The sequence below is a fragment of the Ipomoea nil genome, unplaced genomic scaffold, assembly GCF_001879475.1.
Source record: "Ipomoea nil cultivar Tokyo-kokei standard unplaced genomic scaffold, Asagao_1.1 scaffold1562, whole genome shotgun sequence".
In the NCBI taxonomy this organism is placed as follows: domain Eukaryota; kingdom Viridiplantae; phylum Streptophyta; class Magnoliopsida; order Solanales; family Convolvulaceae; genus Ipomoea; species Ipomoea nil.
The window spans coordinates 1,992,720-2,017,092 of NW_017617990.1; the positions used below are offsets into that span (position 1 = coordinate 1,992,720).

Below are 24,373 nucleotides of genomic sequence, written 5' to 3' on the forward strand. Positions count from 1 at the left end.
ATGGTTAAGGAGTACAAGAATGTCAGTTTTCCTAACAAGACTTTTCGTTTAAAATCGATATCTTCCTTGGTTAGGAAGGATGATATTGATGAGAAGATGCGCATAGGTATATTCTTATCTTTAAATACAGACTTTTTTACATTTAAAACTATCCTTATTTAATACCTAACTGTTTGTATTTGTTTTTCTAGATGTGATTGGAAGGGTCACTGAAATCTATTTTCCAGTGGAGAGGGTTGTAGCAGGACAGAGAGCTAGGCTCATTGATTTTGTTTTGGAAGATATCAAGTAAGTGTACATGTTTATATTACATTTCTGTGAGCCTAAAAATTTTTATATTACTATTCTTTTTAAAATAAAATTTTCTTTTATTTCTTTTAGTCAAGATCAGATTCAATGTACTCTTTGGGGGGATCATGTGAACAGTTTGTTGCCTATTTATAGCTCAACAGTCACTGAAGAACCAGTGATTGTTTTGCTATAGTTCTGTAGGGCAAAGATCTTCGATAGTATGTGTTCTCTTATTCTTCTACTCCATTGCTCAAGTTTTATTAATTTATTCTTTTATCTTTTAGTGGTATCATCTTGAAATTGCATATTCTTTATTTCTAGATGGAGATGTGCACATATCAACTTCATTTAATGCAACAAAAATTTGGATCAATCAGAAAAATGCCAGATTTTGAGGAGTTTAAGAAAAGTTTAAGGTATAAATTATACATTCTGTTTCTATTTTTAAATTCCTCAGTTCTTCATTGAATCTATTTACTTTTATTCCTTCTATTCCAGTCTGTCATCTGGCAGAACTCCATTAAGAAAGTTGGACTCAAGCTCTAGACTACCTGGATTTAGGTCAAATCGTAACAGTCTGAGTGATGATATTGTTGTAACTTCTCTAAGTGAGATTTACCACAGGAAGGAGGTAAAAAATTATTTTTTCTCTTTTATTTATTTTATTTTTTTTTAAAAAAATCCAGATGGCTAACTAACTTCTTTTTTGCTATTACACAACTATGTGAGTATTGGGTGGCTGTTAGGATTATGGATGTTGACAGTTCAGATGGTTGGTATTACATGTCTTGTAAGGGAACTAACTGTGGGAAAAAGATAACTCCAAGAGAAGGTTTGATGTACTGCTCTAAGTGTGATCGTAGCTGGCATGAGGGGGCTGTCAAGTATAAGGTGGTTGTTCGTGTAACCGACAGTACATGTGAAGCACCCACTAGTACAAAAATGGACATAGAAGACTCACATTTAGCTACTGTTGTTATAAGAACGGTGGTGTATTCTTAATTAAAAATTCGCGATGGCAATTTTGTAAATAATTAATCAACAATCCGCCACTGTTATAAGATAAAACGGTTGCGGTTTAGAAAAGGCTTTTATTTTTCGCCACCGTTCTTAGTTGAAACGGTGGCGAAAAGTTTATATTAAAAAAATAAATATTAAAAAAAAATCACGCCAGACCTGCCAGATCTAGCTCACTTCTCTCACTCTCACCAGACCAGACCAGATGACTTCTCTCACTATTCCTTCTCTCTCACTCTCATCAGACCAGATCTAGCTCCACCGATCCACTGCGACGCAACCACCGCCACAACCGCTGACTCTCTCTCTCTCTCAGATCTGCCGACCGACACTGCGCCGAGACCTCTCCCAACACTTATCGCTCGTTCGCTTCTTCCCGGAGTTACTGCCTTTCACGTTCCTCGCCGCTCCTTCTCTGTCTCCCCTAGTTCCCACAATTTTCGGCTCAAAAACGATGCGTTTCAACCGGAGAACTGGACGCGCAACTACTCTACTGCCGCTTTGACTTTTGACCTCTCACCACCGCCCATCGACCACGACCTTATCGTAAGTCTCCGTATCCCGAAACACTAAGTATACGGTTTTACGTACGCAGAGAAGCAGTTTATTGATTTTTCCATGATCATTAATGTTTTCCAAGGCATTAAACTGAAGAATTGCCTTTACAATTGAACATTCATGCTGGATAATTGTAATCTCTTTTTCTGACAAAGTAGAAATACAAGATATTTCTAAGCAAACGTGTTTTTTTTCGTACTAGTGGGGCCTAGAAGCAACCAAGTATATAATCAAATGAAATGTTATATATTTCTTCTTTTTGTTCCTTTTTTTATCAAATTGATTCATACGAGTTGTTGGTGCAAACAGATAATGGAAGGATTGAATCTTGGTGACCTTGTTGGACAACCATATGGTTCACACAAGCATTACAGTGTAACTTACTGTTTCCCTTTCAAAATTATTTACTTGAGGTCAGTCAATTCTTGATATAGCTGTGATGTAGAGTTGTAGACACAGTAGTCGAATGTTATAGAGCCAATCTCTTATCAATTGTGTTTATTAAAGTGGCTGATTTTTTTTCCACCGTTCTCACCTCTTAAATAACCCTTCTGCAGTGTCTTTTACATTTTATGACTTCACCAAAGTTTGCCTCATGCAATTAATTATAGGAGGAATTTTTTTGCTGATCTGGACTGTCTTCATCCATATAATATAAAATAGTGAATCTTTAGCAGTGGGACCTAATTTTTAAGCGCCTTTACATGTAAAAGGTAAATGGGAATCCAGTAACTATAGCAGTGGGAAATATCATATCAGAAGAAGGTTTTTCACTGTTGGTACACTTCTTTTCCATTCTTGTTCATATCTCTCATGGTATGTACATGAAAATGATTTCTCTGCAGGTTTCTCTCTCTGCTTCTCGCTTATGCACATGAAAATGCCTATATCTTCAGCTAAGTAATTTGTTTGGATCCAAAAGTTTAAGTGTTTCATGCAAAAATGTTAAATTCTATGTCTATATTTGTTGATGTAAGCCAAGTTTGTGCTTATTGTTGTGTGTTTATGCAGTTTTTTGAGCTTGTATAACCATGAAGGCATAGAAACTATTGGGCTTGATGATGAAGCAAGGCAACTAGGTACTGATCTAATTTTTAAAATTTTTTTTTATTGCATATGGTTTATTTTAAACAGTTTTTTTTTAATTTTTTTTTTTTAATGTTTGGAAAGTGTATGTGCTGAACTTGAGGTAGTTTTGGTTGTGGTTTAGGGGTTGGAAGGAGGAGGATCTATGACATTGTGAATGTTCTTGAAAGTGTTGTGTAAGATATTCTAATTTGGCATTAACTTCATCTTTGGATCCAATTTAATTACTTGGATTACTGAGGGTGTCTTCTTCTTTTTGCTTGACCTCGATTGTTCAGGTTCTTTCAAGGAAGGCAAAGAATAGGTATACGTGGAAAGGGTTTGAAGCAATTCCTAGAGCTTTTGAAGAACTGAAGGTAACAACTAACAAGACATATATTAGCTTAGCTAGCTAGCAGCTTAAACTTAGCAAGAAATTATCAATTCTGTTGTGAATAGAGATCTTTTAGCTCAAGGTTCACAATTTTTACTATGTATTTAAGAGTTCATGTGTTAAACATCTAAGTTTATTATCTAATATAATGATATTGGATCTGGATTAACCTAGGTAATTTTGAATTTTAATAAATTTACTGTTATACTTGCCTAAAAAAAAAAAAAGAACGAAAGAAAAAAAGAAAAGAATTTACAGTAATAAATCTTTGTTGCTTGCAAAATTGCAACTGGACTTGAAATTAATTTATAGTTTTATACATCCTTGTTTTGCAGTTCAGCTTATATAAATCCAATTGAAAGTACCGGTAAGATGGATCTTCGAACATTTCTAAGATGGGCAGCCATTCATCTTGGTTGCTCAACCTTGGCAGAAATTGAATGAACTCCTCCCACTACTGAATTGGAGCCTATACGATCCAACTATAGCCAGGTTTTAGTTTTGGCACACTAGTTCATTGATTGTTTTTTAGCCATTCATCTAAATTCATTGATTGTTTTTTAGTCAGGTCTTAGCTTTCAATTATTTTTAATTTGGAACTGTAAATTTGTAATTCATTGATTGTTTTTTAGCTTGAAGTATTGTAATTTTATAATGTTTGTATGAGAATTGCAGTGTGAAAAACAAATACTATTTTTGTTTTGTTTTGTTTTGTTTTTTTTTTTAATTTTTAAATTATTTTTAAAAAATTAAAATGAATCCGCCACTGTTCTTCAAAGAAGAACAGTGGCGGAAAGTGAATTTTTTTAAAAATATAAAATTAATCCGCTACTGTTCTTCAACAAGAACAGTAGCGGAAAGTGAATAATAAAATAATAATAATAATAATAATAATAATAATAATAATAATAATCTGCCACCGTTCAAGTGAAGAACAGTAGCAGATGACTCAACTTTTCGCTACTGTTCCACAACAGTGACGAAAAGTCCATGACTTTTAGTGACTATAGTATTCGCTACTGTTGTACAACAGTGGCGAAAAGCCCTTTACAACAGTAGCAAATGTGCAGTTTTGTACTAGTGACCTATGCTCATTTGGGATAAGGAATGTTATGATTTGGTTGGTGTTTCAGCTTCATCCCTAAGAGAGAAGTATGCTGAGGTGAGAATGGTTTTTGTACTCTAATTTGGGATTGGTAATGCTATAGATGTTCCTATGTTTATTTCCTTAAAATTGTTTTTTCTCAGAATGCAAAAGGTTGGATCCCACCTGAGTTGCAGTCTATTTGTGGGATGCCTATACTATTTAGGATTTCTATGAAGAAAGATCAAGTGGACAGTCTCAGCTCTGCATTTGGGGTGTTAGGGTTCTGTAGACAAGCTGACATTGTTTCAAAACACTGTGGGGTTATAGACTGTGATTTAGATGCAACAGAACAAGCTCATGAGGTTTAATTGTTTTCTTATTTAAACCGTTTTCTTCTTTATAAAATTGAATAACACTATGTGTATTATTTAATTTTTTCAGGATACATTTGGTCTGGATGACTTTGGTGATTTTGAAATGGTTGGATTTGATGAAGGTGGTTCTTCTGGAAATGTTGCAAGCACACTTAAGAGGTCTCTAATTAATGAGTTCAATCAGTTTGATGACTTTAAGAGACTTAAGACTTCAGTGATTAAGTTGGAAAAATGTGATGCAATTGCGATTTCTATTCTATTTAGCACACTGAAGAGGTCTCTAATGGATGAAGTCAACCTGCCTTCCTACTATAATAGACCTACTATTTCAGTCTATAAGTTGGTAAAAATGTAATGCTTTTGCGGTTTCTATGCTATGTTTTGTAATGTTTCCCTAATGGGGTCAGTCTATGTACTACGTTTCAATTATGTCTTATGTTTTGGGACTCTAAGGACAATATGAATATTATGTCTACTTATTTTGGTTTGTATTTCTATTCTCAAGTTTATTTTACTTATATTTCCAGTTTAAATAGTACAAGCTAATGGGGTGGTTTTAGTTGTACATAACTTTTCATTTAATTATGCTTTATGAATTATATCTTCATTTGATAACTCTATCTAGAATTAGATAATTAAATACATATTAATGAAGTTATAACATCATAAGTAAATGTAAAATCTTTTGTATTATTTGAAAATAAACTTACTTATTGAGTCTTGCTAGATATTTGATGCGAACTGTTTTGTTATACTGAGATCCAGATCCAGATCTAGGTCGCTTTGTATCTGAAAACAACTGCAAATATAAACTATCAATGTCTGGCTACTTTTAAAAAAAAAGGTTATCTATCTGTGTACTAAATTACAACTTATGAAGTAAAAATAGAAGTATTAATAAGTTAAGTTGGCATGATCAAATAAAATTACAATACAGTACTAAATTTACTCAATTAGTAAATAGATTTCAATCACAAAATGACAAAAGCTTACAGATCTAAGCTGGAGTGATGGCATGGAGTATTTCAGGTTTTTCAAAAGGTTCTAGATTAGTTTTTTAGTACACTAATGACCATGAGTTACAAATCTAAGTTGGAATCATGATTTCCTAACTTAGTGTTGTATTAATAGTATCTGTTGAACCTTTAATCCTATTTATTTAACTAAACTTAGTACATGTGTTATACATTCAAAGTCAATAGTTTATGTAAAAACAGTTTTAAGCTATAAGTAAACAGAAAAAAAAAAAAAAAAAAAAAAAAAAACCAGATTTTAGTGTGGAAGAATAGTACTAGGTTAGAATCATAGTATGCAAGGATTTAATTTGGGATTTACAATTGAAGCCTAATAGCTTGACAATAGTTATTATACAAAACCTTGGAAATTTGCATTTGATTAAGGCACTTTTATTTGTTGAAATCAAAGTGCCTATATCTAATGCAAATTTCAATACTTGCATTATTTAAGATATTATGAAAGTATTTGGGTAGGGATTTACAGTTGAAACCAAATAGTTTGACAACAGTCTATATATAATTTTTAGGCTCATTTGCCTAATAGAAAAAAATAAAAATTTGATCACTGTTATCAATGAAGCAAAATGTTGAAATTAAAAACTAACGACTAATTAACCATTATGTATAAATTCAATTCAGATATGACTGGACTTTGTATTTGTAATAAAAATCAATGAGTTTATAGATGAACAAATGTATAATGTATGGCAGATGTCATGAGTTTGATACTCAATTTGTAAACTCATTTAAAAATGTGATATTACTAATATGTAAACTCAATTAAAAATGATAAATGCATAAAACCATGTATAAAGATCAAGCCAAAATTTGATCTTATAAACTGATAACCAATTAAACAATATTGGGAAAATAAAATCAACTATCAGTACACTGTTACATTCCCAATAAAAATGAAATTCAAATCTAATAAAAAGCTATAAAATAGTAATCATTTACAAGTATTCATGACAGTTGTGCTAGGGTAATCAAATGCTATTGCCACTATAAATAAAGATCCAACACTTGGAAGATCAATTCAAACTGCAGGTTCTCTGTAACTGTATATACAAAGCATAAACTTAAACAAACATGAGAAAGTTAGAAAAATCTACTACAATTGGTTGCCTAAGAGAAAGTATGGGATTTCAAACAAAGGTATGAAAGCATTTTATATTACACTACAGTTTATAAATACAAGTTTCATATAAATACTTAAAATCACATCAATTAATGCCTAAACAAGTAAAAGAATTAATAAATATATAGCTAAAGCAAAAAAAAAAAAAAAAAAATTGTCCAAGAACTGTAATATTGGCAAATTATACTTATCTTTGATGATGTGCAGTTTTCGTTCTGTTTTGAAGAGTACTGCCAATTTGGTTTTCTTCACTCGCATTATATTTTCCTTCTCAGGCTTAGTTTTGTTTATCTACAATAAATTAGATCTGACCTGCGAACAAAATAGGTTTGTGGTTAATTAGAAGAACACATATTTCAAAATGACATAATTTAAGTACAACTAACAAAATCTGAAGAAAAATACTAGAATATTTAAGTGAGAATTTATTTTTTACAATTAGAGAAAAACTTATATTTTTTAGAGCTCAAATCCTCTTTATTTTCGTTTTCCAGATTCGAAATTTATTTGCATGCGTATAAATTGGTTAGGGTTTGCGGTTAATTAGAAAAAATATATATACATAAATGACATAAAATAGAGAAAAAATAGGTATTGTATAATCTTCCATCCATATTGTTCGAACATGATATCTGGAAATCGACCGAGATTTGGGTAGAACAGTGGGTAAAAATATATAGATAACTGAAATTGGTTAGGATTTTTATTTAATTAGATAAAAATATATAGATAACTGAAAGAAATTAGAATTAAATTACCATGTATTGTAGATTCTTGCCTCCATAGTGTTCGAAAATGTATATGCAAATCGAATCAGATTTGTGTAGAACAATGTGGGTAAATTCTCTAATGGTTTTGGAATGGTGAAATGAAGGATTTTTAAAGTGATTTTGGTAGTATGGAAGTCGGATTGTAGTTTCGAGTTGGTATTTTTGCCTGATTTCCTTCTTCGTCGACGGAGGTAGGCTTAGGGCAGAGCTGCGAGAGAGACGGCGAGGAAATGGGGCGGTAAGGTTGCACGGACTCGGGTTTGGGGGGTTTTATATGGTGGGCTATGTTTGGGTCGGGTTTTATAAGATCTGTTGGGCCAGTGTTTTGGGTATAATATATCTATCTAATAATATATATTCAGATAGATTGGCCCAGTTATACAAAATAATTTTTATAATAAAATATAGTTTTAAATATAAATTTATATATATATTAACTTTTTAATTTGTTTAATTGTGGATATTTATATAATTTGGAGTATAAATTTGAACCAGGTTATTGAATTTTTTTGCACATTAATCTTTATTGATTTTTTAAATTCTGTGTGTATATAAATTTTTTTTTTAATCTCATAAGAATATTATAATGTTTCATTTCAATAAATTTTATAACTGTTTGTTATATTATTATTGTAGTTTTTTCTTTCTTTGTGTATTCATTAAATAATTGTGAAATACATATTTAGAATGGACGTATTTGATATATTACGTTGATATTAAAAACAAATTTTAAATATAGCATTATATATATATATATATATATATATATATATATATATATATATATATATATATATATATATAGGGTTCATATCAGTATTCTACTAAGAAACGAATCAACACTTAGTTAAAGATTTTTGTAGAAATAATTTATAAAACAGACAAAAAATATATAGATGAGAAGTATAAAAAATTAAAGCAAACTTATCTTTTTCGTATATATTTTCTGCCTATAATTTGTTGGTATTTTTTAGGCTTCTTTGCTGTTGATTGATGTATGTTTGTTTCTTTCTAGGCTTAGCTACGTACATCTGCATTCATAGAAATTAGGGTTTCAGGAGTATATAAATAAATCAAACTAATTTAGGGAAAATTGAAATTAAAACTTACAGCATGTGGGGAAATTGTTTCCTTAAACTGCCGATCGAGTTTAAGTTTCAAAAGTAGACGATTTGATTCCAGTTCTTCCGATTTCTGGGTTTCGATTTTTGGAGTATTTCATCTAGGACTAGGGGTTTTCATGGTTTAGAGGATGAAGCTTGAAGGATTGAAGAGAGTAGAGGTAGTTGGCTTATATTTCGTGAATCATTTATGGTTGGTGGGATGAGCGAATTGTACTGTTGTCGCGAAGGAGACGATGAATCGCGACATTTTTGGTGAATGGCGAAGGAGGAGACAGAGCGAGGGAGAGGGATGTGGAGCGATGAAATTCTGGGGTTATTGTTTGGGTTGGGTAATAACGGGTTAGATATGTGGGTTTGGGTAGTTTAGTTGGGTTTCGGCCCTTTTTTTTTTTAGTTTTTTTTTTTATATATATTATTACTATTATTATTATCAATATTATTATTATTATTATTATTATTATTATTATTATTATTATTATTATTATTGTTATTGTTGTTGTTTTTGTTGTTGTTGTTGTTGTTATTATTATTATTATTATTATTATTATTATTATTATTATTATTATTCCTTAATTTGTTGTATTGATTAGTAGTATTGCGTTATTAATATTCATAATATTGTTATTGTTTCTGAAAATATTTAAATATTTTTATCATTATTGATATTAATATTACTTTTTTTTTTTGTTATTCTTATGTTCTAATGTGTGAATTCTTTACCAGGACTATGTGGTCTAATGGTACCCGGGTTGGACTTTCATTTGGAAGATTATGAGTTCAAGCCTCAGTGGAGGCGTTATTGGTTCTTTGTGTTTCAGTAGGTTGAGAAAGTATATGAACAGATACTACAATGTAATAGAGCTAGTAACTTTCAAAAAAAAAAAATGTGTGAATTCTTTTTTTTTTGTTAATATATTTATTAAAAATGTGATTTTTTTATTGAGTTGCTTTCAATATATTTGTATTTATAAATTGTTCATCTCGATATTTGCATTGACTTTATAATAATAATATATTTTAAAGCATTTTTACACTTTTTCCCTTTTTTTTCAATTAAATATTACGTTAAATAATGTTACAAGTAATGATTTTGTCTATTTCATATAATGAATTTGAAATTATTTTTAAATTTTCCATTTTGGGAACCAATAAATTGTTGACAATTTCATCTTGGATTTTTGTTAGAGAATGTGGATAGTGTAACTCCTGAGCAGATTAGAACGCGAAGGATCAATCGGTTTGGGATTCATGCACATAAATCATGCTTTGTGGGGGTCTTTGAAAATTCTCTTTATACGCCTTTGAGTGTATTAACAAATTGTAAGTTCCACAGTAATTTTATCACATTTTAAATTAAATCTTGTGTTTTTAAATTTTATAAAATGTATTTTCTTTAATGTAGGCAATCAAATCAATACTACGATATCTTCTAATGTTGAATGCTTGAATAGGCATATTGGTAGTACTAGCACTGAAGCGGGTAATTTATTTTTTTTCTTTAAAAATGTTATATTAAATGTTAGGTAAATTTATATTTTGACTTGATTTGTTTGGTGTGTAATCATACAGTCGACATTGTTGATAATTCTAAAATCATATTGAATATTCCAAGTGTTTCAAGGCGAAGGAAAACAAATGTAACTGATGCAGGTATTTTTTGCATTTTTTTCCTAATTTTTCGTTATAATATATTGCTTTATTTTATTCTTATAGTAGTATATTCAACTAACAATAGGACAATCAATTATATGTAGATAACCTATCCAAAATAAGCAAAAATCTATTGTATGACCATTAATTGTATATAAATTCTTAAATTATTGTATACCTTTGGTAGCTTAAAGTTTTCAAAAAGTTCATTTATCTATATATGTACATTTTTTTGTGAACATTTTTTTTTTTGTAGGTGTGTATTTAGACAATGGGGATCCGAATTTTAAGTGTCAAATTGTGATGCATTGTTTTGGTATGATGAGAGATTAAAGAGTGTAAGGGTGAATAGTTTGCCTAAATATTCTATATGTTGTGGTAACGGAAAAATTAAGTTGGCACCTATCATTCCTCCGCCTAAGTTGATATCTGATTTGTTTTTTAGTGGCGATCGTAGAAGTAAAAATTTCTTGCAGAATATACGATCTTACAATAATATGTTCAGTTTTACATCAATGGGTGGTCGAATTGATAAACAAGTAAATTCTGGATCATCTCCACCAATCTTTCGCTTGAACGGTCAGAATTTTCATTTGATGGGGAGTTTATTACCCACTGAAGGTAATTCAGCCAAATTCGCACAGCTATACATTTATGACTCTGCAAATGAAGTTATGAATAGAATTAGTGCTGTCAGGTATGTATACTAATTGTTTTCTATGTTTTTATAATATATTTGTTTGATCAATTTCTCAAATTCATTTTACTTTGCAAATTTTATAATTTTGAAGGAATGAAAGTGATGTACAAGACTTACACCCTCAGATTGTTGTTGATATTCAAGCTGTTTTAGATGAGTGCAATGTTTTGGTTAAGTCATTTCGAATGGCGAAAGAAGCAATCCAGTCAAATCCAAGAGTAGAAGTTAAAATGAAGTTGATTGGGAAGCGTAGCACAGATGCCCGTACATATAATTTGCCCACAGTTTCTGAAGTTGCTGCACTTATTGTTGGGGACTTGGATGCGCATCTCGGTGAGCGAGATATATTAGTGGAAACAAAGTCTGGATTGTTGAAGAGGACTAGTGAGCTCAATCCAGCTTATCTTCCATTACAGTATCCACTGTTGTTTCCATATGGTGAAGATGGTTATAGGGAGGATATTGGCTTCAACATTGTTCGAGTAGTTGAAAATGGATCTAGACACCGTATTTCACCTCGCGAGTATCTTGCTTTTCGTATTCATGAGCGTTCATCAGAAGTTTCAACAATTTTATATGCTCGGAGATTATTTCAACAATTTTTGGTTGATGGTTACACTATGGTTGAAGCTGGTCGATTATTGTATATTCGCACCAATCAAAAATCTTTAAGGTGTGGAGCTTATCAGGGATTGTCTGATGCATTAACAAGAGGTGATATTGAGCCTGGTCGTCATGGTAAACGAGTTATTCTTCCTTCTAGCTTTACTGGAGGTGCTAGGTATATGATTCAGAACTATCAAGATGCTTTGGCAATTTGTGGATGGATTGGTTATCCTAATTTATTTATTACATTTACATGTAATCCAAAGTGGCCTGAAATAGAGAGGTATTTGGGAGAGCGACATTTGAGTGCTGTTGATCGGCCTGATATCATATGTCGGTTATTTAAAATGAAATTGGATGCGTTGATCAAGGAGATCCGTTCTGGATTAGTTTTTGGTAATGTAACTGCAGGTACGTATTTTTCTTTTCCTATATATACATGAGAATCATTCTTATCTTATTTTTAATTTCTGTTTTAATACTTCTTTATGTAGTTATTTATACTGTTGAGTTCCAAAAAAGAGGACTTCCGCATGCCCATATATTGATATTTCTGAGTCAAGAAGATAGTCGAGCTTTATGTCAAAATATTGATACTATAATTTCAGCTGAAATTCCAGACAAGGAAGTAGATAGTGAGTATTATAGGGTTCTTGAGGAGTTTATGATTCATGGTCCTTGTGGTCATCTTAGGAAGAATTCTCCGTGTATGGTTAATGGTCGTTGTTCTAAACATTTTCCAAAGAAGTTTGTAGACTCTTCAAATTTTGATCAAGATGGTTATCCAATTTATAGACGAAGAGATGATGGAAGGTTTGTTAAGAAAAATGGAATTGAGCTGGTTAACAGATTTGTTGTACCGCATTACAAATATTTGTTGCTTAAATATAGAGCACATATCAATATTGAGTGGTGTAACCAGTCCCGTTCTATCAAGTACTTATTTAAGTATGTCAACAAGGGGCATGATCGAGTTACAACTCATTTCTACAAAAGTTCTGATGATTTAGAGAAAGGCCAAATTGTAGATGAGATATCTATGTTCTATGATTGTCGTTACATATCTGCTTGCGAAGGAACATGGCGTTTATTCGGATTTGACATTCAATTCAGAGTTCCTGCAGTTGAGAGATTGAGTTTCCATTTGCCTAATCAACAATTAGTTGTTTATGGCGATGATGATTGTGTTGATAATATTTTGAGTCGCCCGAGTGTTGGAGAAAGTATGTTTTTAGCTTGGTTTGAAGCTAATAAAAAGTTTCCCGAAGCTAAAGAGTTAACTTATGGTCAGATGCCCAACAAATTTGTTTGGAGAAAGGATGTTAGAAAGTGGCATTTTAGACGTAAGGGGTTTGCCATTGGACGTATGTTTTTTGTTCCTCCAGGTTCTGGTGAAATTTATTATCTAAGGTGTTTGTTGAACTTGGTTCGTGGTGAAACATGTTATGAAGATCTTCGTATTGTTGAGGGGGTGCAGTATAGTTCGTTTCGAGATGCATGCTATGCTCGTGGTTTATTAGCAGATGACAAGGAATATGTTGATGCGATTAATGAAGCAAGTAAATGGGCATCTGCAACTTCTATGAGGAGACTATTTGTTACTATGCTTACTTCAAACGTTCTTATTCGACCAGAAGTTGTTTGGGAGGCAGTATGGATATTCTTAGCTGAAGATGCGGAGTTCAACCAGCGGAAACTACTAGATAAACCAGGTTTTTTTTATTTATATTCTTTCTAAGGATTCAAAATACATACATTTTATTTACATGATTGTTCTATATTGGATCATCTGATATAAGTAACATTTAGATCTTATTTCCTTTTTTAGGTTTAATCCTCACAGATGAAGAAAAGGCAGACTATGCTTTGGTGGAAATTGAAAAGCTTTTACGTGTATTTGGAAAAAGTATTTCTTGCTTTCCCTCTATGCCTCTGCCAAATATGAGTTCCTCATCTTCTCATGGAAATCAGTTGTTAGATGAAGAATTGTCATATGATTGTGATGCTCTTAAAGTTGAACATGATAATTTGGTCGAGAAATTGACAGATGAACAGAGGCATGTTTATGACATAGTTCTTAGTGATGTTGCGAATGCTGGGGGTGGTTTATTTTTTGTTTATGGGTACGGAGGAACTGGTAAAACCTTTGTTTGGAAAACACTATCAGCTGCTTTGCGTTCTGAGGGTCACATCGTCTTAACTGTCGCCTCGAGTGGTATTGCTTCTCTACTTTTGCCAGGTGGTCGAACTGCTCATTCCCGATTTGCTATACCTATAAATATAACTGAAGATTCTACATGTAACATCTCTCAAGGGAGTGACTTGGCTAATCTAATTTTAAACTCCAAACTAATTATTTGGGATGAAGCTCCGATGATGCATAAACACTGCTTTGAGGCTTTAGACCGAACTATGAGAGATTTATTACGGTTTGTGAATCCTTTGAGCACAGAGATGACATTTGGAGGAAAAACGGTGGTTCTTGGTGGTGATTTTCGACAAATACTGCCTGTGATTCCTAAGGGAACAAGACAAGATATTGTTGGAGCAAGCATCAATTCTTCTTATCTTTGGCAAAATTGTAAGGTTCTAAGATTGACTAAGAATTTGAGACTACAAAGATTGGGCAATGATGACAGTGCTGAACATATCAATTCGTTTTCGAAGTGGATAGCTGGTATGGGTGATGGTTTGATTGGTGGTCCAAATGATGGGTGTGCAATAATAAATATTCCAGAACAAAATGTATTGTGGCCACATGGAGATTCGATATCAGCTATAGTAAATAGTACATTCCCGGAATTTTGCTCAGGTAATTTTGATATGAAATCTATTAATGGTCGAGCTATTTTGGCTCCAACTTTGGATTTAGTGCATGAAATCAATGATTACATGAGTGGCTTGAATCCGACAGCTATTAGAACTTATTTCAGTTCTGATTCTGTTTGTCAATCAGATTCTGGTGTCAACACTTTAGCTGGTTTACATACAACAGAGTTTCTTAACACGTTGAAATGCTCGGGTATTCCAAATCATTGCCTTATGTTGCAAGTTGGATCTCCAGTTATGTTGTTGCGCAATATTGACTACACTCTTGGCTTGTGTAATGGTATGCGATTAGTCATTACTAAATTGGGAGATCATGTTGTTGAAGCGAAAGTGATGTCAAGAAGTAGTATGGGTACAAGAGTTTTAATTCCAAGATTGTCATTGACACCGTCTGATCCTCGATTGCCATTTAAGTTCCAAAGGAGGTAATTTCCTTTAATGTTGTCATATGCAATGACAATAAATAAGAGTCAAGGACAAAGTCTTACAAATGTTGGCTTATTTCTGAAAAAACATGTTTTGTGCATGGACAATTGTATGTGGCTTTGTCTAGAGTTGACAATCCAAATGGTCTTAAAGTGGTTGTTTTGAGTGAGAATGGGGAGTATTCTTCTTCAACTGTAAATGTTGTATATCACGAGGTTTTTAAAAATTTGTAATTTAGTATATATAATTATTCCAATGTATTTAACTTTTTTATGTCTACTATTGTTTTTAACCTTTTTGTACTGCATATTTCACATTTTTATAATGCAGATTTGTATGTATATTTTTATTTCAAATGTTATTTATAATGTAGTTTAATTTTTATCCCGTGCATCGCACGAGTGCAATACTAGTTATGAACATATAGTGATAAAATTATGAACATAGAGCTCTAAAATTGTGAACATAGAGCTTCGAAAATTATGAATGTACAATTATGGAGTTATGAATGTACAGTTATGGAGTTATGAATGTACAGTTATGGAGTTATGAATGTACAGTTATAGAGTTATGAACGTACAGTTATGGAGTTATGAATGTACAGTTATTAACATATAGTAATAAAATTATGAACATATACTCCTATAACGAAGCGGTCTGAAATTTAAAAAAAAAAAAAAAAAAAAAAAAAAAGAAATAACAGTGCCTAACGGCACTGTTACCCGTGTCCAGCATGCATGCTGGACACGGGTCCAACGCATAACGATTGTATGAGGTCAATATAGTGTTAAAGTCCAAGACTCTTCCTCTGAGTTTTCATTTGGTTTAGAACAAATTTCATTTTTGATGGGCAAATTATGCTATGAGGACGTGCCCACCTTGCAAGGTGGGCATAGTTTCATATCCATAATTTCTATACTGTAGATCCATAATTTCTATACTGTAGATTCCAATTTTTGTACCCTGTTTTCACAAATCAGAGAATTATATGTTCATAATTGATAACTATATAGTTTAAAAATTATGAATTTACGGTACAGAAATTATGAATCTACAGTACAGATATTATGAATCTCCAGTATAGAAATTATGAATCTACTGTATTTAAATTATGAACCTACGGTTTAAAAATTATGAATTTAAAATATAAATTTATGAACCTATAATATAGAAATTATGAATCTACAGTATAGAAATTATGAATATGGAACTGTGTCCACCTTGCAAGGTGGGCACGTACTCACAGCATAACGTTCATTTTTTATGTCTCTGGACTATTATACATGTATCAAATTTGATCATTAACTATTAATATTTTTAAATTAGGTACATGATTATGTAATTTGTATCACATCTAACTCTACCTTAATTAAACAAATCTTATTGAATAAATCCCAAAACTCAAATGTGAAAATACGAACTTAAAAGGAGTAACAAAGTGGGTGATACATGATTTTTGTACGCAAAAATCAATCATTTGATTCTCGCTAAAACTCTTATAATCAAATCCGTCACATTCAATTTTCTTAATTCTTACATCTCATGTATGATTATGACTACATGTCTCTTGTCACACCCAAAAAAAAAAAAAAAAAAAAAAAAAAAAAGTGGAAATATGTGCCCCACACGTACTCCCACTTGGAACAAAAAATCTAAAACCCAAATCCTTTGTGAGTGAGGCATTAAAAAGTTAGATTCATCTAAAAATTGACAAAAACATTCATTTATCGCATTTGGCATGTCGTAATGCAATTCATCATTCCAGCCACTCTCCCACTACTCAAAAAATGCGTTTTTATAACATGGAACCAACCAAAAAAAAGTTAGAATTGACTTTTTTTTTTTTTTTTTTTACTTTGTTACAACTATATTTAGCCTCTAACTATTAGTTTTGTAACATTATTTAATCAAAATTTTAATTAAAATATCAGAATACATACATTCATAATTCAAAATCATATATATATATATATATATATATATATATATATATATTTATTTATTTATAGTAATACTACATAGACTCACTGTTTTTTTTACTCGAACTAACATGACATGTTTTAATTGATTAAGAAAAAGGGGTTCACACTTTTTATTACTCCGTATTTTTTTTAGTCTTTTTATATAATAATTTGAACACGTAATATAAGTTATACACTATGTAACATGCCATTTTCTTACTTTTTTACATTTAAATTCCCACTTTATTCCCAGTAATTCATCTCCCATGGAATTACAATTCCTTTCTCACATAATTCTCACACTCCAACCAAACGCCTTGTAAGTGGTTAAATTGATATAATTATGAGCTGAAAACGTGTTGAACTTTTTTTTTTTATTTATTTTTATATTACATATTTGGTAAAAGAAATTAAATGTAACAAAATAAGTCATATATTAAATGTGAGAGAAATAATAATAATTTTTTTTAATACTATTGACTTTATTACAATGTGAAAGAAATAATATATATATATATATATATATATATATATATATATATATTTTGAATGATATTGACTCTACAGTCTACAACCTTTCATATGAGAGTCCAATTTGAGTGTCATCTGTGCATAAAGTACTTGACAAAAAGAAATAATACTTAAATCTCTATGTGAAAGATAAGATAATAATGGAACCAAAGTTAATAAATGCAAAATGTTGCCTTCGCAATTTTGTGCCCACGTGTTCTTATTTCTTAAGTGCAAAGGATCCTAAATAATCATCATTCATCATTATGCCAGATGTAATTCTAGGTACTTTTTAGTAGGATATTCATTGAAATAGTTATTTTATTAATTATCGGGACGGAGTGAATTTGAACAGCTATCGGTGTATGTATATATAATACACTTATTAACTTTTTATATTAATTTTTAATTATATGCAAAGTTTTTTAAACTTGTCGAGTTCCTGCCACGGCCCACGGGCCTAAGGGAGGGAGGGGACAAATAATATCATGCCCCGCGGTGTATACAACGATGTTGTTTGTTTGTTTTTTTTTTTTGAAAGTTACTGGCTCTATTACATTGTAGTATCTGTTCATATACTTTCTCAACCTACTGAAACACAAAGAACCAATAATGCCTCCACTGAGGCTTGAACTCATAATCTTCCAAATGGAAGTCCAACCCGGGTACCATTAGACCATATAGTCCTGGTCAACGATGTTGTTTGTTAAATGAAAAAGAAACAGTATTTGTTTTTCATCATTCTATACCCTTTCACAAAAAGTAACTCTATTATTCAGTTTCATTTTGTATACACTGTAATTTCAGTTCAACACAATTGCAGTTTCATTTCAATATAACTACAATTTCATTCGATATTTAAGACTCAAATATGTGAAAATGTTATTTAATTTTATTTTATATACACTATAGTTTTATTAAAACACAATTACATTATCATTTTGATATAATTACAGCTTCATTATACAATATACACTTAAATATGTGAAATGTTATTCAGTTTCATTTTATATACACAGCAGTTTCATTTCACCACAACTACAATATCATTTTGATACAACTGCAGGTTCATTTGATAATATAACAATAATATGTGAGGCAGTGTCGGTTTAGATATGTTGTAGTGTCAGTTGATATTTAATACACTAAACATGCGGACTCCGTTAACAGTAACGGCGGGTCGTTTCTTTACTTAACGGGGGCGATTTCAAGTTAGCAAAACTAACGAGCCCCACCCTACTATCTTGCTTTGACGACTCTAAATGCTTGTAAAATTGATTTCTTGATGGTCCAATGTTTTATCTTGTTATGTATTTATAGATACGTGTATTCGAAAAGAAATTCTCTCTCTAGAACACATCTAGGGTTTTCGCATCCATACTAGGGTTTCTAGGTTTTCGCAAGGTCGCTGGTGGAACCGTTCGGTCGTATGGCCGGTAATACGCAGGGAATGATTGGAGATGAGGGCCGAGGGTTGCAGCAGCAGAACGATGTCACCATGCGGCCTCCTACGCCGGAAGTTGCAGCGGACGATGAGGCAGGTGTAGCGGCAATTACCGATCGCTGGGCAGACTGGGTGTTAGAGGAGGAGACTGCTGCGTTTGTGCCGGCAGTGGGTGAAGAGGACGACGGTGAGGTGGGTGAGGAGGAAGAGACATGGAAGGTGGTTGGCCGTTTTCTCACGCAGAAGATGATAAAGCTTGATTTTATGAGACAGGTTCTTGCATATGTGTGGCAGCCGGTTAGAGGAGTGCAGGTAACGGAGATCCAAAAAGGTTTATTCCTGTTCGTTTTCTTTCATAAAACAGACATGGATTATGTTTTGAATGGTGGTCCCTGGGCGTTCGAGAATAATGCATTGATTTGTCGAGAAGTCCGGGATGGTGTGTTGCCGGGGGATATCCAACTGAATATGATTGATATGTGGATACAGCTACATGATATGCCCAGGGGATATACGTCGCAGGCTATTTTGGAACAAGCGGGGAATTTTATGGGCACTTTTATTAAACATGATGACCGATATGAAGGGGCTCCGTGGTTAACTTTCCACCGGATTCGGGTATCCATACCGATTGATCGCCCTTTACGAAGGGGGATGAAGTTGATGAAGAGGGATAAGACTACCGCATGGGTCACTTTCCGGTATGAACGGTTGCATAAGTTCTGTTATTTTTGTGGGTTCATGGGGCATCTACACACGTTTTGCATTCATGCAAGGGAGGCAGGAATACCACTGGAACGGTACCCGTATGGTCCGGATATGCGTGCTGGTGGATCCCGGAGCGCTCCTAGAGCGGTTGGGGATAGCTGGCTCATACCGGTAGGGGGGCGTCCGCGTCCGGTGGTGTCTCGGGAACCGGTTGGTGTTACGGCTGTCGTGGATTTGGAGAATGGGGGTGGAACGGGAAAGGTGGTAGAGGGATGTGTGGTGGCATCGGCGAAACGCCGACGGCAGGCGCAGGTGGATGGGGCGGAGGATATGGGTAGTAGGGGTAATATCACAATGCAAGATGGCTCAAAAAACTTGTCCATGGCGGGAGCTGGTGCCCAGCCCCGCCCATTATCATGAGTACTTTGAGCTGGAACTGTCGTGGCTTGGGCAATCCACGCACAGTTCGACAGATTGTGGGCCTAGCGTCCAGTAAGAAGCCTGATTTTGTGTTCTTGATGGAGACCAAGGTGCCGCGGGTACATGCAGAACGGATCCGTGTTACGCTTGGGTATGAGGGTTTGTTTTATGTTGATAACGATGGGTTGAGTGGAGGAATGGCGCTATTATGGAAGAAGAATAATATGGTCAGACTATTAAGCTACTCGCAGAGTCATATTGATGTGGAAGTTAGCTTGTTTAATAAGCTATGGCGCATGACATGTATATATGGTATCCCCGAGCGAAATAGGCGGGAGGAGACATGGGATTTACTTTGCACTCTGAAAAATAGATCCTTGCTGCCCTGGGTGGTGATAGGGGACTTTAATAATCTCCTATATCAACATGAGAAGAAGGGGGGAAATCCGTACCCTAATAGCCTATTACGGGGTTTCGGAGATGCTGTGGATGGCTGTGGCTTGTTGCAGATGCCAATGAGAGGCCACCAGTTTACGTGGGAAAAGGGAAAGGGGATGCCAAATTGGATAGAGGAGAGGTTGGACAAGGCCCTAATAACGAATGATTGGGGTCTGATGAATGAGAACGCATGGTTGGAGAACATTCGGACCCGGGCCTCGGATCACTCGATTCTTTTCCTCAGTATAAATGCGATTTGCATGCCAAGGGGAAGGGGGCCGCGGAGATTCAGGTTTGAGATGGCTTGGTTGTTAGATGAAGGGTACAAAGAGGTGGTAGAAACGGCCTGGCAGGAGGGGAGAACGGAGGGATTGCTGTATTGTCAGCAGTTGTGTGGAGAGAAGTTAATGCGGTGGGGGGGGGGGGGGGGGGACCAGTTTCATAAATTCGGTAAACGAATTAAGCAGCTACAACAGAGGCAGGATACCATTCGGAATAGGCGAGATTTGGTGGCGCTAGCTGAGTATCAACAGATTGAGAATTCCCTGAAACAAATTGAGATCCAGGAGGATGTGTTCTGGAGACAGCGAGCCAAGCAACACTGGCTTCGCGGGGCAGACGCGAACACAAAATTCTATCACAGGTATGCCTCTGCTCGTAGAAAAAAGAATTTTATTTCTAGTATTAAATGTGATGCTGGTAACTGGGTGGAGGGGGAGGATATGCATTCCACTATACTAAAATATTTTGAGAATATTTTTGCCTCTAATGGATTGAGCTGTGACGATCCGCTTTTTGGGGTCCTAACCCCACGAGTGACCTTGGAGCAGAATATGATGCTAGACCGCCCTTTTGAAACTGATGAGGTAAAAGGGACTCTTTTTTCAATGTATCCAGATAAGGCACCGGGCCCGGATGGGTTAAACCCAGGTTTTTACCAGCAGTTTTGGGAGGTAGTGGGAGGAGATGTATCTGGCTTTATAACGAATGCCTTGAATTCATGTGTATTCCCCGAGGGTTTGAATGATACTAACATTGTTTTGATCCCTAAGAAAGAGGTGCCTGAGACAGTTGCAGATTTAAGGCCGATTGCGTTGAGTAATGTCGTTTATAGAGTTATGGCAAAGATGATAGCAAATAGGATGAAAGCGCTTATGGGATGATTGATTTCAGAATCCCAGAGTGCATTTATTCCGGGAAGGCTTATCACTGACAACATCTTGGTGGCGGCTGAGGTGGGGCATTATCTAAATAGAAAGCAATGTGGTGTAGCGGGTTGGAGTGCATTGAAACAAGATATGTCAAAGGCCTATGACAGAATGGAGTGGATCTTTCTATAAAGGATGCTGACCGTTATGGGTTTTAGTGAGAAGTGGATAAAACTCAATATGTTGTATGTAACGACTGTTAATTATACTGTAATGGTCAACGGTATGGCAGGGGGTGCGTAAAACCAACCAGGGGTCTCAGGCAGGGAGACCCTCTCTCTCCGTATTTGTTTATTATTTGTGCAGAGGCTCTCTCGATGATATTACAGTATGAACAATTAACAGGCTCTATACATGGATGCAGAGTAGCTAGGGGGCACCGCCCGTATCACACCTATTTTTTGCGGATGATAGTCTACTATTTTTCAAAGCAAATATCCAAGAGGCAGGAGTTATAAGGCAATGCCTTGCAACGTATGAGAAATTGTCAGGCCAAGTGGTGAACTATAATAAATCTAATATATGCTTTAGCAGAAATACCCAGGAGGATCACAGGGCACAGGTAGCGGATTATCTGGGGGTGGTGCAAGCACCCAACTTTGGGAAATATTTGGGTTTACCTTCCTTTGTGGGGAGGAATAAGAGAGCTGTTTTTTCTTACGTGGAAGAGAAGATCAGGCAGCGAATTGGTTCGTGGAGTAAGAAGTTGCTTTCTCAGGCTGGTAAGGAAGTATTGTTGAAAAGTGTAGCGCAATCTATGCCTACCTTTTCAATGAGTGTTTTTTTGTTACCTGAGACAGTTTGTCAGTCAATTGAGCGAACTATGAATAAGTATTGGTGGGGGAATGGAAGAGAAAGGGGAATACATTGGAAGGCTTGGGACAGGTTGTGCGTACCGAAAAAGTATGGTGGTATGGGTTTTAAAGAGCTTAGGGCTTTTAATCTAGCTATGCTGGGAAAACAGGCATGTCGTTTTCTAACAGACCCAGAAACACTCGCAGCAAAAATTTATAAAGCAAGGTATTATCCCACAACCAGTTTTACTGATGCAACTATTGGTAATTGCCCAAGTTACTGTTGGAGAAGTATAATGGCAGCCCATGCAATGGTGATCTCAGGGGTGCGAAGGAGAATTGGAAATAGACAGACAACGTTGATATGGGGGCATCCGTGGTTATGAGATAATCCTAGCCCTTTGATTCAAACAGAAATGCCAGAGCAGTTGAGAGAGGCACGAGTTGCAGGATTAATTGATTTACAGACACACACATGGGATCCACATATTTTATCTGACTTGTTTATTCCTGAGGATGTGGAACGAATAAATATGATCCCTATTAGTCCGGATTACGAGGACTCATGATATTGGATGAGTGACCCAAAGGGGACATATACTGTGAAGAATGCCTATAGGCGTATTGTGGGTGACTATGAAAATAACCCCGTGATGTTTGATAAATGGATTTCAATGTGGAAATTAAAAGTCCCCCAAATGGAAGACTTTCTTGTGGAGAGCCATATGTGATATTTTGCCAACTACCATTAACTTGATATTTAAAAGGGTAGAGGTGGACCCAATATGCCCAATGTGTGGTTTAGATCATGAAGATGTGTTACATGCTTTAGTGCTCTGTGAATATTCTAGACTTGTTTGGAATATAACACAATTGCCTATCACTAATATTATTGCAGACTCTTTTACAACATGGCTAAAAGGGGCTTTGGCGATCTTGACGGAGGAGTAGACCCGATTGATGGTAGCGGTGTTATATTATATTTGGAGAACCAGAAATTCGGCTGTCTGGAAGGGATCTATGACGCGGCTTACCCAATTAGCCAGAGCAGCAGCCGCAGCACTTCAGGCGTACGGCGCTGCCCAGGACTACCGTACCAAGCCGGCTGCGGCGTCGGTGCCATTAACCGAACCGGGGGAAGGGGGTCTACGGTGTTATGTGGATGCGGGCTTCCGTCACGACACAGGCGAGGCTACGTACGGCATATTATTAATAGCGCCAGATGGCTCTTTTGTGGCAGCAAGGAATGACAAATTACCGATTTGTTTCTCACCACTTATGGCGGAGGCGTAGGCATACAAGGAAGCACTGTCTTGGTTACTTGAACGGAACAACACATCAGTAAGTTTACTCACGGATTGCATGGAGTTGACTACGATTATCCGGCACCATCACACGCCAATCCATTCGTACGTTGGGGTCACGATTGACCAATGCAGAACATTTATGTCTTTATTTAATCGTATTGCTTTAAATTACATCTCTAGACAGGTTAATTTAAATGCGCATACTTTAGCTTCGTTAGCATTTACACAGGATCAAGCTATGTACTGGGATGCTATCCCACCTGACGCTATTTCGGCTTTGATTCATTAATACAATCGCAAGATTGACCTTCAAAAAAAAATACATGTATTCATTATTTTATTTTTTAACCATTAAAAATTTTCGATTAACCAATTAAATTAAGTGAAAATTGTAATTTAGTTTAAAGTAAAAAATACATATTTTGCTTTGGTGATGGTTAAAAGATTTAAAACTTTGGTTAATTCAATTAATTAATCCGGCTTGAAATCAATCAAATTAACATGTTTAAACTCCTAACTTTATACCTAAACAACTCAA

At 34.5% G+C, this 24,373-nt stretch overlaps 2 protein-coding genes and 3 long non-coding RNA genes across 5 annotated transcripts; 4 read left to right on the forward strand and 1 right to left on the reverse strand.

Moving 5' to 3' along the window:
- On the forward strand, positions 1–1,293 carry LOC109189692 (replication protein A 70 kDa DNA-binding subunit D-like). The gene is made up of 6 exons (XM_019340303.1): positions 1–106; positions 192–288; positions 382–466; positions 613–707; positions 790–922; positions 1,021–1,293. The coding sequence occupies exons 1-6, from the start codon at positions 1–3 to the stop codon at positions 1,291–1,293; spliced, it is 789 nt and encodes a 262-aa protein (XP_019195848.1).
- A 714-nt stretch (positions 1,294–2,007) lies between these two features.
- On the forward strand, positions 2,008–2,647 carry LOC109189637. The gene is made up of 3 exons (XR_002055606.1): positions 2,008–2,088; positions 2,176–2,241; positions 2,580–2,647. It is a non-coding gene; the product is annotated as an uncharacterized LOC109189637 (long non-coding RNA).
- A 470-nt stretch (positions 2,648–3,117) lies between these two features.
- On the forward strand, positions 3,118–10,580 carry LOC109189638. The gene is made up of 3 exons (XR_002055607.1): positions 3,118–3,196; positions 9,425–9,426; positions 10,570–10,580. It is a non-coding gene; the product is annotated as an uncharacterized LOC109189638 (long non-coding RNA).
- Positions 5,362–6,720, reverse strand: LOC109189639. The gene is made up of 3 exons (XR_002055608.1): positions 6,607–6,720; positions 5,870–5,873; positions 5,362–5,373 (listed from the first exon to the last, which is right to left on the reverse strand). It is a non-coding gene; the product is annotated as an uncharacterized LOC109189639 (long non-coding RNA).
- A 2,249-nt stretch (positions 10,581–12,829) lies between the features above and the next one.
- Positions 12,830–15,278, forward strand: LOC109189693. The gene is made up of 3 exons (XM_019340305.1): positions 12,830–13,502; positions 13,619–15,044; positions 15,173–15,278. The coding sequence occupies exons 1-3, from the start codon at positions 12,830–12,832 to the stop codon at positions 15,276–15,278; spliced, it is 2,205 nt and encodes a 734-aa protein (XP_019195850.1).
- Positions 15,279–24,373: the final 9,095 nt, after the last annotated feature.

Coding starts and splice junctions, on each gene's coding strand:
- LOC109189692 (XM_019340303.1), top strand. CDS start 1: ATGGTTAAGGAGTACAAGAATGTCAGTTTTCCTAACAAGACTTTTCGT. Junction 289..381: donor TTTGTTTTGGAAGATATCAA/GTAAGTGTACAT, acceptor TATTTCTTTTAG/TCAAGATCAGATTCAATGTA. Junction 467..612: donor CAACAGTCACTGAAGAACCA/GTGATTGTTTTG, acceptor CTTTATTTCTAG/ATGGAGATGTGCACATATCA.
- LOC109189693 (XM_019340305.1), top strand. CDS start 12,830: ATGTTCTATGATTGTCGTTACATATCTGCTTGCGAAGGAACATGGCGT. Junction 13,503..13,618: donor GAAACTACTAGATAAACCAG/GTTTTTTTTATT, acceptor TTCCTTTTTTAG/GTTTAATCCTCACAGATGAA. Junction 15,045..15,172: donor CCATTTAAGTTCCAAAGGAG/GTAATTTCCTTT, acceptor GGCTTTGTCTAG/AGTTGACAATCCAAATGGTC.